This window comes from Chroicocephalus ridibundus, chromosome Z, assembly GCF_963924245.1.
Source record: "Chroicocephalus ridibundus chromosome Z, bChrRid1.1, whole genome shotgun sequence".
Lineage (NCBI taxonomy): Eukaryota > Metazoa > Chordata > Aves > Charadriiformes > Laridae > Chroicocephalus > Chroicocephalus ridibundus.
In genome coordinates, this window is record NC_086316.1 from 41,478,861 (window position 1) to 41,496,023 (window position 17,163).

General features: G+C 40.8%; 1 protein-coding gene across 5 annotated transcripts in view; it reads left to right on the plus strand.

Moving 5' to 3' along the window:
* PTCH1 (patched 1) overlaps positions 1 to 17,163 on the plus strand; it is a 75,144-nt gene that overhangs the window by 49,310 nt on the left and 8,671 nt on the right. For all 5 annotated transcript variants that reach the window (XR_010069046.1, XM_063319945.1, XM_063319944.1 and 2 more), the window contains 5 exons: positions 5,791 to 5,933; positions 8,009 to 8,192; positions 9,722 to 10,002; positions 11,538 to 11,675; positions 14,746 to 14,888. Coding sequence is in view for 4 of the 5 variants with exons in the window: in XM_063319945.1 (XP_063176015.1) it covers positions 5,791 to 5,933; positions 8,009 to 8,192; positions 9,722 to 10,002; positions 11,538 to 11,675; positions 14,746 to 14,888 (889 nt within the window). In the remaining variant the exon portion in view is untranslated. The remainder of the gene's footprint in view (positions 1 to 5,790; positions 5,934 to 8,008; positions 8,193 to 9,721; positions 10,003 to 11,537; positions 11,676 to 14,745; positions 14,889 to 17,163) is intronic.

The following is a 17,163-nucleotide window of genomic DNA, read 5'->3' on the forward strand; positions in this document are numbered from 1 at the left end:
TTCTAAACAGCTAACGAAGAGTTCTGCTTTATAATTAATAGCCAAATATGGCCCGCTGTCTTGGGAAAATAAATGTTTGATGAGTGTTTGAGCACAGTAAATGAAAAGTCCCCATCCAGCAATGTATTTTGGCACAGACTTAACTTTCAGCACATGAGCGATCCTGTTGGCTTCAGCTGGGACTGCTGGCATGAAGAAAATTCAGTGTGGCTTATGTGTTTTATTGGACTGGGAACTTACTATGCGTTCTAGATTTCCAGTCAAGTATCCTCACTCTTTCTATGGTGCTGCTTTTTCTGTGGTTAATTGCAATGGGGCAGAGGAAGACAAGAGAAGGCATGGCCTTTCAAGTGCTATGATGATAATTATATCAAAGTAAGCTTATTAAAGATATTAAAGATACTATAATTACACATGTTGAGACAAATAACTGCTTTTTATTTAAAATAAATAGTACTGTTAACATCTCAGCAAGTTCTGCCCAAGAGTACTTCTGCCCTACCTCTGTCTTTCTGTTGGGAGAATCTCCAGGAAGCTTTTGCCAACAGAAAAATAAGTTGTGCTGACCTAGTGAGACTGTAAATTTTAACCTTAACTGTTTACAGATGACCACTGTTGCCAGTGATTCTTAGAGAACATGTAGGTAACTGTTAGTGTTTGGGGTATTCCTTCTGAGACTCTATCAGGCAGTATTAGGAAAGCGAATGCATCTGAGTGATGCATCTAAACAAAATGATCAAGTTTCCTGTGTGTTTAATGCACTGATAAATCATTCAAAGCAGTATTTCAGCTGTTAGCTTTGGGTTTTTTAATAGGTTTTAAATATATTGGATCCATTCATTACAGTCTACTTACTGGAAGTTTTACTTAAAATATTGTGCTCACATAAGCATATTGAGCTGTAAGGGGAGGTATTACTGGCAGGGAGAAAATTCAGCATAGCTTAGATGTTTTGGTGGATTGGAACCTTACTGTACTTTCTAGATTTCTAAGCAGGCATCTTTCTACATTCTTTTCCAAATTCTCTTGTACCTCTGCTGTTTATTTTATTTCTTTTGTGGGTATTTTTTGTTCTTGTTCCAAAACAGTAGGAAAAAACGTGTCTGGTGTTCCCCCTTCCACCTTCCTGCCTCCCCCACCCCCCAAAACCTGTGAGGGAGACGTAAATCTGGGATCTTGTTCTCAGCACAGACTGCCAATGATAAAGTCGGGAAGAGGTGGCCTTGGATCTACTCCTTTGCTGGCTTGCCAGAGTGAAACGCTGGAGGCTACCCGACTTGGTGTTGCTCCCAGCAGTACCCGCATTCCCACTGCCCTTCTCTAAGGCCCACCACATACTTTCCCAGACTTCTACACTTCTTGCACTTTGGATGCCTCTGTCGTCTTTGTCATCACCTCCTTCTGCTAAGGACTGTTGGTGTGCCCCTGGCTCAGTGCCAAGGGCCCGCACATCTCCTTCTCCGTGCTGCATGTCGTCTGTGCTCATAGGTGACCTTTCCAGATCTGCTCTTCTGTCAGCGGTGTTCCTGTTCTCTCCTTCTTGCCCATAGTTCAGCAGAGGGCCATGAAGATGATCAGAGGGCTGGAGCACCTCTGCTATGAGGACAGGCTGAGAGAGTTGGGGTTGTTCAGCCTGGAGAAGAGAAGGCTCCAGGGAGACCTTAGAGCAGCCTTCCAGTACCTGAAGGGGGCCTACAGGAAAGATGGGGAGGGACTCTATCAGGGAGTGAGATGACAGGACATGGAGTAACAGCCTCAAACTGAAAGAGGGTAGATTTAGATTGGGTATTAGGAAGAAATTCTTTACTGTGAGGGTGGTGAGACACTGGAACAGGTTGCCCAGAGAAGCTGTGGGTGCCCCATCCCTGGAAGTGTGCAAGGCCAGGCTGGATGGGGCTTTGAGCAGCCTGGTCTAGTGGGAGGTGTCCCTGCCCATGGCAGGGGGGTTGGAACTAGGTGATCTTTAAGGTCCCTTCCAACCCGAACCATTCTATGATTCTATAGTTACCTTTCCTCTTCCAGCCAACATTAGCCTGACTGTCCTTCTTCATTGTTCTCTGCTTTTCTTCCACTAGAGGAGCTGTGAGTATTGCTGGTACCCTGGACATACCAACAGGGGTGTGGAGCTAAAATGTTATGCAGGAACAGTCAGGGAGACTCCAGGAAGCAGTGACTTGCAGTGGTGGTTCAAGTGGACATGCCAGCCGTGTGACAGAAAACACATTGCTTGGCCCCTTGATCACCCACAGCTTTAGAATTAATCATAATGATTACTAATTAGCATTCATGTCTGTGTCCTCACCCCTCCTCCCCACCTTCCCCAAGAGAGGCACAATTAATACAAACCAGCTGCTTTGTAAAGACAGAGGGCTGTCTTCACAGAGCGTGATACTGCATTCACAAAGATGGAAATAGGAAGAATATTGAGATGTATCAATAGAAAGAAGTCATGTTTTAAAATGGTACAGGGCATTAATGTAGTAGGGGCTAACTAAATTGTTATACTAAAAGCTACCATACTTGTTATAGTTAGGGAATTATCTCAAGGTGTAGACACTAATAGGCAGAACAACATCTGGTTGCTACCAACAGGAGCTGATGCTGAGGGGGTAAAGGGGAGGGAAGGTGTAAACAGTTTGGAACCAAGGTACAGTTTTTGGCTGGGTTCCGGGAGGACCCTCTGTGAGGTGAGAACAGTTCTACTGGTGCATTTTTACATGCTGGAGGAGCAGGATAATCAAAGTATGCACAACTTTGAACTTCATGGCTAATTCCTGCCAACTTGACTGGGAAATCAGTGCTAGAGATTAATGGCTCAAGATGGCCTTCTGACATGCACACATTTGTCCAGCAGAATGAGGGAAGCAACAGCACCTGAACAAAAGCATTTTTTATCAAGAAGGCGTCCTTGGTCTTAGCCGTACATTTCTCCTTGTTTACTAGTCTTCAGCCTAATGCATTTCTTTTTTCAGAGGTTCCCTTGTATTTTGCTTTCTGGTGTCATACCATATTAGCATATTTTCTGTTACTGAAAACGCAGCAGAAGAGTTAACACTAATCATTACTTTAAACTGGAAATGTTAACATTATTTTTGTAGGTGAGTGAATGTAAATGAGGTAGCTTGAATTCCCTGATGGTTTGTCATTAGGCTTTTTTTTGCAAAGGGTAATCTTATCTGGTGTTCCATGGTGTCAGCTGTCCACATTATTCAGTGGGAATTCCTTCTTCACCTCCATTCCTACAACCCACATAGTTTTGGAGGATTTAATTTTCTTCTGGAGCATTAAGCAAAGGTGACTGCTGATATGAAAAAATCCCATATATAAGATTTTTTTAAATTCCCTTAATTTTTATAACTTTTCTGCAGAAAGGGGTCAACAAGTTATTTTTATCTTTCTGACTAGAAACATTTCATTAATTCCATTTATAAAAGATTAAATGTCTTTTTAAATCATTGTTATGAACGGTTTATAATGGAGGTACTTTGAAAGCAGCAACTTTGCTATTATTTTCAAAATGTTATGGGAAATTTTAATTATTGAAATTTTGAAATTCTTTAGAAATTAAGTGCAACTGATAGTGATTTCTTGGTATTCTTTCTGCAGACTTTCAGTTTCCGCAAGGTCAGTAATAAAATAACCCAGAGTGTAAAGCGCTAAGTGAGCTGAGGAGTAAAGCAATAAAAGGGAGCAGGGTTTGAGGGATGAGCAGACTTGTGAGAACAGATGTGAGAGCTGAGTTTTCACCCGCTGAAGTAATGTTAAATGTACATGCCCTTTTTTGACCTACCTTACAAACACAAATTGGTAATGTCACGTGCCAATGGGTGTATTTGTTATTGTGTGTCTGTGGAGCCCCTGACAGGGGCTGGATGTTAGTCTGGAAGCTGTGCCCCAACATGCTGTCTATCACAGCAATTTCTGTGCTCCTCCTGCTGAAAGGAGCCGTTTTTACTGTAAATTAAGCTGTTCTTTGGTGGTCGTCTTCTTTCCCATGTACTTTTTTGACAGCCTCCTCTTAACCTCCCAAAGTTGTCTTTCACTTGGCTGGTACGATAGCACAAATGGTGTCACTTGGCCACCTTCTGAAAGAGTCACATGGAGTTGAACTTGGCAGAGGAGAGATGGATTGGTATTTTTGCATGTCCTAAGCAATGATTTCCCCTCTCCCAGAGCACCAGCAAACAACGTTTTTTCAAAGGGGGGCCTTAAAGTCCTTTGGTGATGCCAGAAAACCTGAGGGCAAACTGTCCTCCTCCTGGGCAGGTGCTGGAGTGCTGCGTGAGGAGATAATGGCAGGTTTCTTTCATAACTTGTTTCTCAGCCTGTTGGCTTATGAGTGGGTACGACTTGGCAGGACAACGTGGGAGGCAGTTTTCTAAGGGAGAGGGGATGAGTTCATAGATGGGAGCGGGTACTCCAGCCTGGAGACGGTGTTAGCCGGGTGCTTTTTCTCTTCAGTGCTCTTATCTCTGTACAGCTGTAGCTAACCTATCTGATCCGTAATGACAGTTTTCATTACAGCTCTTCAGCACAGCTGCGAGGTGGGTTGGCGATTTCCTCCACCACCACTCCCCCAGCCTTTTCCTTCCCTTCCCTGGACATGTGGTTTGTCATCTGCTTGCACAGAGCCTCCTTATACTGGGCTGTGGCTTCCTGTACTAAATCTGATCCAAATTTGTGCTGTGAGGTATTCCCTCCCCCTTGAAGGGTGGCAAGGAGGAAAATAACAGTTGAGAGTGAATAGGTGTTGGCTGTGATCTTTACATGTGCTGGCAGCAGATCCCACGACTTGTATTAGCTGCACAAGTTGAACAGATGGAACAAATTGACAAAATCGTGTTCACTCACGCTGTGCTCAAGGAGCAGCTGAGTTGCTGTTTGAAGTTGAAAGTTTTGAGTGTGGTTTTTTTTCCTCTTGTAGTGGAATTTCTGCTTATATCGTAGAAGCTATTGCCTCAGTGCTCTGCAGTAGCCTAAAGCAGTTAATGAGAGTGGTGTGTCTCCTCCTCTGTGGCTCAGTGCACTTGGCAGGTTTTGGTGAGGCAGAGAGGAGTATGGAAGTGTTTCCCTTCTAGATAACAGACTAAATGCCTCTTCTGGTTTTAAGTCCACAGTAGGTGGTGAAGTTGGATCAGGGCTGAACTCAGCCCTTTTCTGTTCTGGCAACATCCAGGTCAGGGCGAGAAGACTTCACCTTTGTTTTGAGGAGGATGTGTATAAAAGAGGTGAAAAATGAAAATATGCTTATGGAGTTTCAAGTGTGATGATTCTGGAATTCTGGTTCACAAGGAGAAGTGCTTTTCTAGACAAGCTTAGACATTCTAGACAAGCTTAACTCTTCCTCATGTACTTCTCCAAGTAGAGTGCTAGGTTGCTCTCAAAAGCTCTGAGAAAGCAGGTCTAGAGGGTCCTAATCCCATCCAATATCTCCTCTTTGCCTTAAGGGGAAGACGGTTTACACCAGTGCACATTGCACCTGCAGATTGCTAGCTCAGCTTTGCTGGTCTGCACAACATGGGAGGCTTCTTTTGAGGCTTTTCCTTTGCACTTTCTTGCTTCCCCTGCATTTCTTTGGGTAAAATCCTGGACATGCAACCGGTACTTTTACCTTCCCACACACTGACAGTAAATGAGAACCCTCAAATTTACAGGCAGCAGGTGGATGATTTTCTTTCTGATTCAGCTATGAAAAAGAGTCATTATTCTTTCCTCCTACTGAAATTTGTTTCTAAGAGTGATTGCTTACCTGCTTGTTCTGTCTTCCCCTTGCCTTCCTTAACGCTTCAGGACTTCAGGATGCATTTGACAGCGACTGGGAAACTGGGAAGATCACTTACAACAATTATAAAAATGGATCTGATGACGCTGTTTTGGCTTACAAGCTCTTGGTACAAACAGGCAACCGAGCAAAGCCCATTGACATCAGCCAGGTACTGTGTCAGAGTCCATACTGGTTTATACAGGAATGCACAAGTCATCAGGAATGGGAGAAAATGCAAAGAGCATGTCGTAGTCTTTTTTCATCTTGATGAATTGAATGCCTGAGTTATACCTTACTGCACGGCCTCACTGACTTTGCGGAAGCCACTTGTTAGTTGCAGACTGGCCTGTGTTGTGAAGTGTTCGAAATCAATACTGGGAATGCCTGCCCTTGATTATTACTGGTTGGCGTATGTTCGGTACTGCTCCAGTGTCCGGCACATTTGGTTTCCACTGAAAATGGTGTAAAAAATGCTTTGCTGCATCCATAGGTAGATGGATGGATTCTGGTCCATGCCAGGCAGAGCCAACGTTAGCCTTGCTGTCCAAAGTGGCATTGTTGCTGATTTGAATCAGATTGCCTTATAGGCTTGACCTTTGCTCAGCCTTCTGCTGTGGCTTTGGATCTAGCATTTGCAATTATTTGGTTAGTTCCTACCAATTCATGCAGAACATAATGTTTTAAAAAATATGTTGATGAATTATAGTGGAAAGAGACTGAAATCGTTACATGCTGTATCATATTTTTGCACCATCATCACTAAATACAGATATACTGTTATAGGACTAAGCGTGGCAGTTGTTTGAGCTGCTTAAATAAAGTATGTCTGAGGTTCTTTTGCAAGGTTGTCACAGCATATTACTCCCATTTGCTGTAGCCATTGGCAGGTGAAAACACATTAGGTTTGACTCCTTATACTAAAATTAGGTATCAAGCCTCTTAAGAAGAAATTCTGCAATAACCTAACTTCTCCTCTCCTAAAGCCATCATTGAGTCGCTGTGCTTTCAGGCAGAAAAATAGTCTTTCTAATGAGCTTCTTGGCAGATCTGCTTATTGTCTTTCTTTTTTTCCTGGCATTAAAGGTGACAGATTTACGGAGTACATTGTTCAAAGTTACTATGGTGTGTAAAACACACTGCTGTATAGCAACATGCAACATGCTGTCAGGTCTGAATGAAGCTTCAGCTATGAATTAAGCAAAGAAAGGGAGTTGAAGAGAAAACCTTCAGTGAGATTTTGTTTAGCAGAGTGTACCAGGTACGCTGTGGAACAAATGTGATTGGGCTGCAGCTGCTGATATAATTTCCTGTGCCTGGGAGGGAGAAAAGTGTGGTGCACCCACAGGGGCTGAGCGCTGTACTGTGCAGTTCCAGAGACAGCTTGAAGACATACAGTTGTTGCATATCCTGTGGACTAATTGAATCCAGATCCTTGGAATCCAGCTTTTTTTTTTAAAACTGCTGTCACTGTTGTTTTTCATTTCATTAAAAAGACCTGAAACTGGAGCCGAGCCAGAATTTTAAATAAACAAAACAAAAAACCCCAGTAATACTTTTCACCCACAGAGTCCTCTGTGAGAGCTCTAGCTGTGCAGGATTTGGCTACAGAACCCTAGGAGTGTACCACTGCTGTTTACCCCACAGATGCGTTTGCCCACAGTGACCCAAATAACACGGGGCACTCATCTGCTTTCTTGACGCTGGGCATTTTCTGAATACATAGGTCATAGGAGGCAAGTGTTAGCAAAATTTATACAGATGTTGTTTTATTTTTATAGCTCTCCTCCATTTACTGGGTGGCATTTCCTTCAGTGTTAACAACAGAGGTTAACTGCACACAGACGTGTGTAGGGACTCTTGCCAGGTTTTCCTTCCCTGTCTTTAAATATGTTTCTCCAACTTGGTTGTTTTTCACTCTTGGCTGCAGGCTTTCAGAATTTGAATTTAATTGGTTCAGTCTATTCTGGAACCGTCTGCTGATTTAGTGGTTATTGTGAATATTATATGAGTATTAATTTATAAATAACCACTTTCTACTGTCACTGTATTTTTTTAGATTTTTTTTTCATTGTCAAACAATAGTTTACTGATAAGTCACTTCAAGTGAAGCTTCATACTTTTCTCCTTTTCCCCTCCTATATATATGTGTGTTGCATCTCCAGGCCATTTGTTGAAAGGTTTGCAGCTAGAGCCCCGAGAGCAAAACTCAACTCTGAAAGGCTTCTGATTTTTTCCATTTTGCAGTTGACTAAACAGCGTCTGGTGGATGCGGATGGAATCATTAACCCAAATGCTTTCTACATCTACCTGACAGCCTGGGTTAGCAATGACCCTGTGGCCTATGCTGCCTCGCAAGCCAACATCCGGCCTCACCGCCCAGAGTGGGTCCATGACAAAGCAGACTATATGCCAGAAACAAGGCTGAGAAGTAAGTAGCGTTTCATCTTAATGCCTTACAGTTTATATAAGCGCCCCACTCCTTCCTTCAAGAACCAGTAACTCCGTAGTTGGCTGATGCTGCACAGGGCTCAGAAGCGTAAACAGGACAATATATTGTGTTACGCTGTAATCTTGAGAGACCTGTGCACCATTGCAAATGTCCACCACTGCAGGGTTTTATCGGGTTGAAAAATGAGTTTTGTTACAGTTTAAAGCTCTAAGAACTTACAGTAAGCATGGCTTTTCAGTGTCACCTCATAGTTCTGTCTGTGAGAAAAACCTAGAGAAAAACGAAATTCCTGCCTCTGTCATTCTGAAGTTACATCACTTAGGTTATATAATGTTTATCCTCAATTCTTAATACCTAAGGGATTTTTATCAAGTTAATTCATGTGCTAAGCTACCAACACTGATACAGTATAAGAGCTACTTAGGTAGGGGAGCATTCCCATTCCGTGCCATTCACTGCTTTCCTGAGCAGCAATGCCAGTTTGCATAGCTTTGCTTCAGCTTTCAATTTATTGTGAGGTTTGCTAGTTGGACACCAGCGGGGAAGGGGAGAGGGCATATGAGGGAGGACTGGTGTGCTTGAAAATGTGACTGGGTAACCAGCTAGCCATGCTTCAGTGTATCCGAACCTGAGAGCTTTGTGGCAGTCAGCCAAGTCTTGTCTTAATGAAAATTTATAGTTGAGATTAATAATAGGGCAAATCATGTTTAGCAAGTCAACTGAATGACCCTGCAGGGTCTGGAACACACAACGGCAGTAACAAAACGCTCCTCATGGAAGCTTTTTTTTTCTTGTCATACGGTAGACTTAGCGTTGCACTCAAAAAGAAGCATGGAGAGTGTTGGTTTGTCGAATTATTAAAGGATAAACAGTTAAGTATTTCCTCAGTAAACCAATACTTTTATATTAGTTTTTTTTCCCAGTTATTTGCACCAGTAACAGAACACGGATTTCTGAATCTGACTTTGACTTTCAAAATATTCAATGGAAATGTTAAAAACCAACAAGTATGATCGAGCATTAGTTTTTCTCTGGTTCTGTGTGAGTGGACCTCAGTTAATTTCAGGGAAAGGACCTTTGATTTCAAAGGAACTGCACTTGCATAAAAGAAGAGCATTTGAATAAAATGTTTAAGATGATGTGATCTTCTACATCGTATTGTAGTTAGGGATTTTTTGGCCAGGTATTCAGTAAAAACTATTATAGCACTGATGAGGATTAAATACATGTATTGAAATATATCTGTTAAATTACATAGAATTTTTGGGGGACTTGATGTAGACTGTGTTCATCCCATTGCACTGCATGACAAAATACAGTGATCACCTGTACTGCTTCCGCTTTCAATTTATTGGGAAGTTGTTAAAATGTCACTTGTTCCAAAGAAATAAAATTTAAATTCAACAGTTTTAAGCATTTTGCTGTGGAGAACAAAGTGTTTTGTTAATCGTGCTCTCTGTGTATCTTCTTTCCAAAAACATACTTTAACACTGCTGTCCTTCTCCTAGTTCCAGCAGCTGAGCCCATAGAATATGCTCAGTTTCCTTTCTACCTCAACGGATTGCGTGAAACTTCTGATTTTGTGGAGGCTATCGAGAAAGTGAGAGCTATCTGTAGTAACTACACCAGCCTGGGGATCGCCAGCTACCCAAATGGTTACCCGTTTCTGTTTTGGGAGCAGTACATTGGGCTTCGTCACTGGCTCCTCTTATCCATTAGTGTGGTTTTGGCTTGCACGTTTCTGGTGTGTGCCCTCTTCCTCCTAAACCCCTGGACGGCTGGGATCATTGTAAGTTTATTATAAGGGTCTTTGTTGAAGTCGAATTCCTTTCAGCATAGCTCTTGCTGTAGTCGGGAAGGTTTTGTTTATGTCTGGGCCTCTGGTGGAGTATATTGCATCATTCATTATATATTTATTCAACTTGAGGGGGTAGGGTTCATGCTCAAGGTACAAACCTTAATAACCTTAATCTTTTGACCACCTTTTTTGCAGCTTTAAAGGTTTCTTAGAAAGGTACATAAACTTTTACCCTTGCTCAGATGCACACTAACATGAGAAATAAAGACACAGAGGAAAATTATGAGCTTTATTAAATACTGAAGTTATTCCTAGTTATGTATTCGTTGTCCCCTTTTATCAGACATAGTTATTTTTCAAGGCAGTTGCTTGTGACTAACTTGCCCGTAAATTTTCCCACTGATTTCTGAATGCAGTCTTTCTGGAAAAACTGAAGTGGTTGGGCTGTATGGAACACACTGGAAAGGGTATAACTGAGCTATCAAGGAGAAAGAGCCATAAAATTATAAACTGAAGAGAATACTCCTCCGTGCTTTCTGCAAGGCCTCATCAGCCTCTCAGTAAACATTCAAGTTAAATTGAATGATGATGTTCCTATGTTTAAATTCCATAAACTATCGTATGGTTTATAAAATGCCAGAAGTAGAAAAGCGTAAAACAGTTACTAGTTTTTGTAATGTACGTTTATACGACAGGTATGTTAAAAGGTAAATGTTTAGTCTAGAATATTTTTCATAGCACTTAATCAAGCAATTTATGTTATTACTCTTGATTCATTAGCTTATAAAATCATTTATTGTAGTGCATAATTTTTTCCCTTGGAAAAGGCGTTTATTTTCAGAGTCCACCATTGCTTTTATAAGTATGTCAATATCTTTTTTCCTGCTCGGCTTTAGCAACTTTTAAAGTTGATTCCACAGATTTCCTCCCCTCCCTTTTCCTCTATTTTTTTTTACAAGGTAGATGAAAGAAAAATAAAAGCTTTCCCTCAGATTTAACTGTTCACTTTGTCTGTCTCAATGCCTCCAAGTATCTTAAAAGTTCAGAGCCCCTCTGTAACCTGAAACTCATCAGCTGATTATGCCATTCACTTTCTTCTGGGCTTTATACCTACTCAGAAGTCATCCTCACTGATATTTGCAGTTCTACAAAAAGAATTCCAATACAGGTAGTTGAAAGTTACTTTTTCTGGAAGGATTGTCTGAGAAACAGGTGAAAAAGAGAAAAAATATGTTTGAGGGAGTATCCATGATACAGAAGAAATTGGTTTTTAGATCACTGATAAATTGTAACCCATACAAAATTGATGCTTAGTCTGTTAACTGGTTCTTAGGAGTATAATTTTAACTGGCTCTTCAGCAAGTCATTGCCATTGAGCACAACAAAACAAGGAAAAGCAGGTTGTCTTTGGGAATATAGGATGGCTTTGAGGAGTATGGTTTATAATCACCATGTTGTTTTTAAATATCTTTCTCTTCATGTGTCTGGAGTATTAGAAGTTACTAACATCTGTTTGAAATTTCTAGGTGGTGGTGCTGGCTCTAATGACTGTGGAGCTGTTTGGCATGATGGGTCTAATTGGAATAAAGCTGAGTGCAGTGCCTGTGGTTATCCTGATTGCTTCTGTTGGCATTGGCGTGGAATTCACTGTTCATGTTGCTTTGGTACGTAAAATCAGGAAGCATTTTTAAAATAAAGTATCATTAAATATTATCAGTATTGATGTCTATTTATTATTAATGAAAATTTTTTTGAAATTGTGGCAATGTTAGGATCACAAATCCTTATTTAATCTCCTGAGTCAGTGACATGATTCTCAGAAAGAAGCTGGTCACAGCTTTGTGTGCCATTCGATTTATCTCGATAGAGCAGAGTTGGTCTTGGTGAGGCAGTTCCTAACTATTGAGGCATTCTCCCAGGAGATAAAAGGCGATACATTACCTGTGATATCTAATTGTCTGAGTGTTGCAAATAGATAGAGAAAGCAGAGCTCTCAATGCACCTTACTTCAGTCCAGACTCTCCTGGTCCTTGTCTGCAGCCTCGCTGTTGTTGCCTCAGTGCTGTGTAGCTGTTTGTTGCGTCTTGCATTCTGTGTCTTGTGGAAGAGAAGCCTTTAAAGATTTTCAAAATCACATATAGTGTCATTTGATTTCTCTGGACCACTAAAATTTGAATGTATTTGGGTTTATTTTCCACTTGAAAAATCTGCACCTTCTTTTTAGAACCCATTAACTATTAATAGTGTGCACAAACGCAGTCTGTAGGAAAATAGTTTTCCGATGTGATGAAGAGGAGCAGTGAGGGGGGAAAGAAGTATGTCTTATATAAAGATTTTCAGCATTTTTCAAGGCCAAGTGTCCAAATCTTGAGTGCTCCTACTCACTCAGCTTAGTCAACCTGATGTCCAAAAATGCACAGAAACGACTGTGTGCTTGCAAGGCAGCAGTTCTGGGAGTTCCAGATACGCAAAAGTCATCTTGCTTTATTTGGTGACAAAGAATAGAGTGCTATTTTTCTGTGGTCGCATTTGACAATGTCAGCACTGATCTTTCCAACATTTTGCTCACTCAGTATAAATCATTTTCCTGTAAGGCTATTCTAATCAATATTTCTGAATAGTTTAAGAATATAAGTGTCTTTATAGTTTTGCATTTTACTGTATTAAAAAGTAGGAAAGGATGAGTGGTCAATACAACATAATTCTAGGGAGGAGGTGCTTGTAGTCTACTATCATCTCTAGTATTTTAGTACTGTAGCAGTACAAAAAGAAGTGAAGGGAAGGGTCTGGAAAGTGGTGGTGACATTGGATGGGAATGCAGTGGGCCTTTTAGACTCAGAAGGAGGACTGGTAGACTGCTAAGAAGATCTGGTGGCAGTGAGAAAGAGAGGAGCACACTGGGGATGGCCAAATACTGGGAACGTGTTGTAGATGATGTACAGAGTTGGGACACATCAAATGGTAGATGGAAAGAATAATTTTAAGAAAAATTGTAGGGGAAGTAGGGTAAGGTTAAAGAGGAGCAACCGTATCCCTAAGTGATTGTATCTATTTTTCCCCTGCTGCTGTGGATAATTAGGCTTTTGGAGGTAAACGTGTTTGCTGGGACTTGGCGGTAGTTTGGGAAGTGTGAGAAACCAGTGGTCTACAAAAGGAAGAAAGAAACAACAGTTTCTTAGAATTGAAGATTTAAAACAGGAAAACTGGAGTAAAAAAGGACAAACCACCTAGCTGTTTCTAAACGGGAAGAAAGTAATCTAATTTACAGGACTTTATATATATTATGTTTTTTAAAAAAAGAAGTAAAAGTTACCCGTGGCTGAAGGTAAAATGCCAAGCAAACTGAAAATTGTGCTTTTTTTGCATTGACTCTGGAGTCAAAAACTTTCAAATGTAGGCTTTAAATAAAAGATTGCCTAGTAGACCTCAGATGATAGCAGCAGTACTGACCTTCACAGAATGTCCTGCATATAAACAGTCAACCAGTGTTCCATAAACAAAAAAGGCCATGGTATGACTGTTGATAGAGAACTTAATTGAACTTGTTTAAGAGTGATTCACAATCCACTTGTGGCTCAGTTCTCTGCTACCACTTACGAATAGTGACCTTATTTTTTAAATTCTGTAAATAATTTCTGAATCAATAGTAGACTTGTATCATGCATCCTTTAATTACACACATGTACATGTGTTTATATAATGTGTTAATATGTTTGTGGATCCATGTGAGTTTTCTCATTGACAGCTGCTTTTACCCTGAGGGGGATTCTTTATCCATTTATGTATATGGGAATGTAAAATGCCCTGGATACATTTAATTTTCCACAGACGAGTTTTAATCCAATAATAAAGATTAATAATACACGGTTTGGTTACCTACAGAAGTGAGGGTTGGGAATCTCACCCGACGTGTACCCATTTTTGGTCTGCTTGTCCCACCAAATAACTTCTTTAAGTGTTGACTGATTTCAAATTTTTAAAATTCGTCAGATAAGTGAAAATAAGCCACTGGAGAAGGGACACTTAAATTCCAGGACCAAGAGGAAGATAGTTGCTTGAGTCCGTATCTTAATAGTAAGTAGAGGATTTGCTGAAGAAAGAGCCCTTATAAATCACAGGAAGAAGGTCAGCCAGGTTCTTGTTTTCTTAAGCCATTGAGTCACGCACAGAGAAGACGAATTCATACAAAACAACAGCATTTCAGTATTCTTGATACAGCTTGTTCACTAAGGAGCCTGAGGGAGAAAGGCATTTCACTAGTCATATTGTTGCTCAGGCACTACTGTGTTCAGTAGTGTTCCTACGGCGATTTTGTACCTATAGGCCTCCTAGCTTTGAAGTAACAGAAGTTGCAAAAACATTTATGTTGAGTGAAATAGAAGTGTTAAAAAAGTCATGGAAGTCATGTCCCCATGAGAGTGAGAGGAGTGGCCCTGTAATTTTGACACCTTTCGTCATGAAATGAATTCTTTGCAGGTGGAAATAAGCAAAGCTGGAGGCAAAAAGCCTACTGGTGCAAGCAGGCATTGTTTCCAGAATTATTACTGTGATCTGACTGTAATCAGTGCTTACTCTGGTGGTGTGGCTTCAGCAGCAGCTGTGTGGTATGACTGCAGAATCGGGCCTTCTCTTGAAGGTTAGCCAGCTAGAGAAAAGTAATTAACTGGCTCTGAGAGAGGCTGTTTGGAAGGTTATATACATCTGTCTAATGAAATGGATTTCATTGTTTTACAGGCATTTTTAACTGCCATAGGAGACAGGAACCACAGGGCTGTCCTCGCGTTGGAACACATGTTTGCGCCAGTGCTGGATGGGGCCGTGTCCACTCTGCTTGGAGTGTTAATGCTCGCAGGATCAGAGTTCGATTTTATTGTCAGGTAAGGCGTTTGTGTGTGTCCTGACTTCGTTTTTAAAATAAAAATTAGCATGCTTTAAATTTTTAGTCACTTCAGCGTATCTGTCATTTTATTACTATGCATGGTGTGTCAAGCATGCTTACGTCATGGTCCTGTTTTCCCTCTGTTTTATTAACTCCTTGTTACGTGCTAGATGCAGTAGTGTTTCCATTGCTGGTATTAAAATCTGTTCCAGGAAAATCTGACACCCAGTATGAAAGAACACAGAAATGGCCCTCTTTAGCAAAGTTTGTTAATTCTGGGTTTGAGTCAGTTCAAAGCGTCTGGTATTGTCCAGTGTGAGCTGGGTTTGACCTTTAGCCTTCAGGTCCTCCAGACTTCTTGTACGCACAGCAATTTGTGTGCAAAGGACGCGTAAACCTACAAACACACTGCAACTCTGTGTGCTGCAAGTGACTCTCTCCGGGCCTTCTCCTTCTATCGTTATGTGAGGTTTACAGCGATGTATAACAGGGAGAGGAAAAAAAAAAAACCGTTTGGGAGCTGGGGAACCATAAGTATGAACACAGAACTTCATATTAAAATTTTGTAAAGCAAAGCCTGAAGGCCCTTCTGTTTAGAAGTACAGGCAGACTGTTTCTTGTGAATTTAATTAAGAATGTGAATTCGTCAAGTATGAGAGGAAAGCAAGCTTTTCGTTGAGGGGAATTTGAGAAGTGCAATGAAACAGATCCTATTCTATTACAAACAACCTGTGGAGCTCTGCAAAATGGCTAATCTTAGAAGTAACACAGGTTCTTTGTGGTGAACTACAGCACGAAAAAAAAATATTCCAAGCCCTACAAGGGAACTGAGGTAGAACTGGGCCAAATAAAAATGCTCTGAAAGATGACTTAACTACTTAGGTAGACATAAGCTGGATAGATGACTTGACTTAGCTGACATCCATTTGACAACAAGAACAACAAAATGTCAGAGGCAGGAACTGAGAATGGCTGCTAAATCTCATCAAGATTTTTTATTTATGTATGTAAGAGATTTGAAGAAAGCAGGCAGTTTGCAGTTAGACCTCATGAAACCTACATGAGGATTATTACTATACAGATACTGCATGTCTCAAAATAGAATTTGGGTTTTTTTTCCCATGACAGTATTTTTTACTTTATTTTGCTGCTATAGAAGAAATAAGGTAGAATTATTCTTTAGGACCTGATCTTGTAAGGGTTGGAAAACTTTGACATACACATTACTTATAGATTTAACCTAAATTTACGGGGGTACATTTGCTGTGCTACTTTCCTGCTTAACAGACAAGATTTTGGCAAGCATGTTTTTTGTGTCATAGCAAATGGAAGATTGTAGCAGCCCTTCACACCAAATTTGGATTGGATGTTCTCTCAGTTTATAAAATGAGCCTTTCAACTTTTCAACTTATGTTATTTTACTTTTTTTGGCCATCAGTTTCTCATTTTCTAGCACAATCTGACTTCAGTTTGCCTTGTTTAAAAAATAGCATAAAATAAACTATGGGAGCCTGAGCATTGTTATAGTGGGCGAAGAAGATCCCAGCTTCCGGAAAGCGATAGATTAGTCCAACAATGTGGAAGATTAAGTAAATTAACCGACATTGTATACACCAAGTGGTCAGAGCTATAATCCTCCTGTTTATCCTAGCATTAGATGGATGAGATGCAAATGTTTTTAATGCCTGTTGTTGATCTCTGTCCCAGTATAAAGTTCTGGTGGTTTATGTTAGTAGAGGAGATTGGCTTGCTGATTTTTGCTAATGCAGATCAGAAATTCCCATATGTTTACAATAGCAGGATATTTGTAGTTTTACAGGAGGCTGATATATTTGATCAGATGTGGAAATTGGGAGGCAGTAAAGTTTGTTGCCGGCTAGACAGTGTAATCAGCAGACCCATTAGTGGCAAACTTGCCCTCCGTTCTTCTCCTTTGCCTTCTCCTCCAGGAATTTACCAAGACTGAGTCCTTGAAATCATTAGTTACAACGCAGCCTTAAGTTTAGTCTGAGCCCCAGCTGTGCTGAATACCAACTAGCAAGGCTTTCCTTTTACTGACAGGTTTACCTTGGTATTCATGAAGGATCCCAGACCTTAGCCCTCAGTGGTGGGAAAGGACAACCACTTGTGCACTTTCCTCTTCTTCCATAGTACTTCAGCCTTTATGTTTGAATTGGCTGACGCAAAACAAGAGTATTCAGAGATGCTAAATTGTTCAACAAAAGATTAGCCTGCAATGCAGCTCTGCCATTGTGGAGTGGTCTTACTCAGTA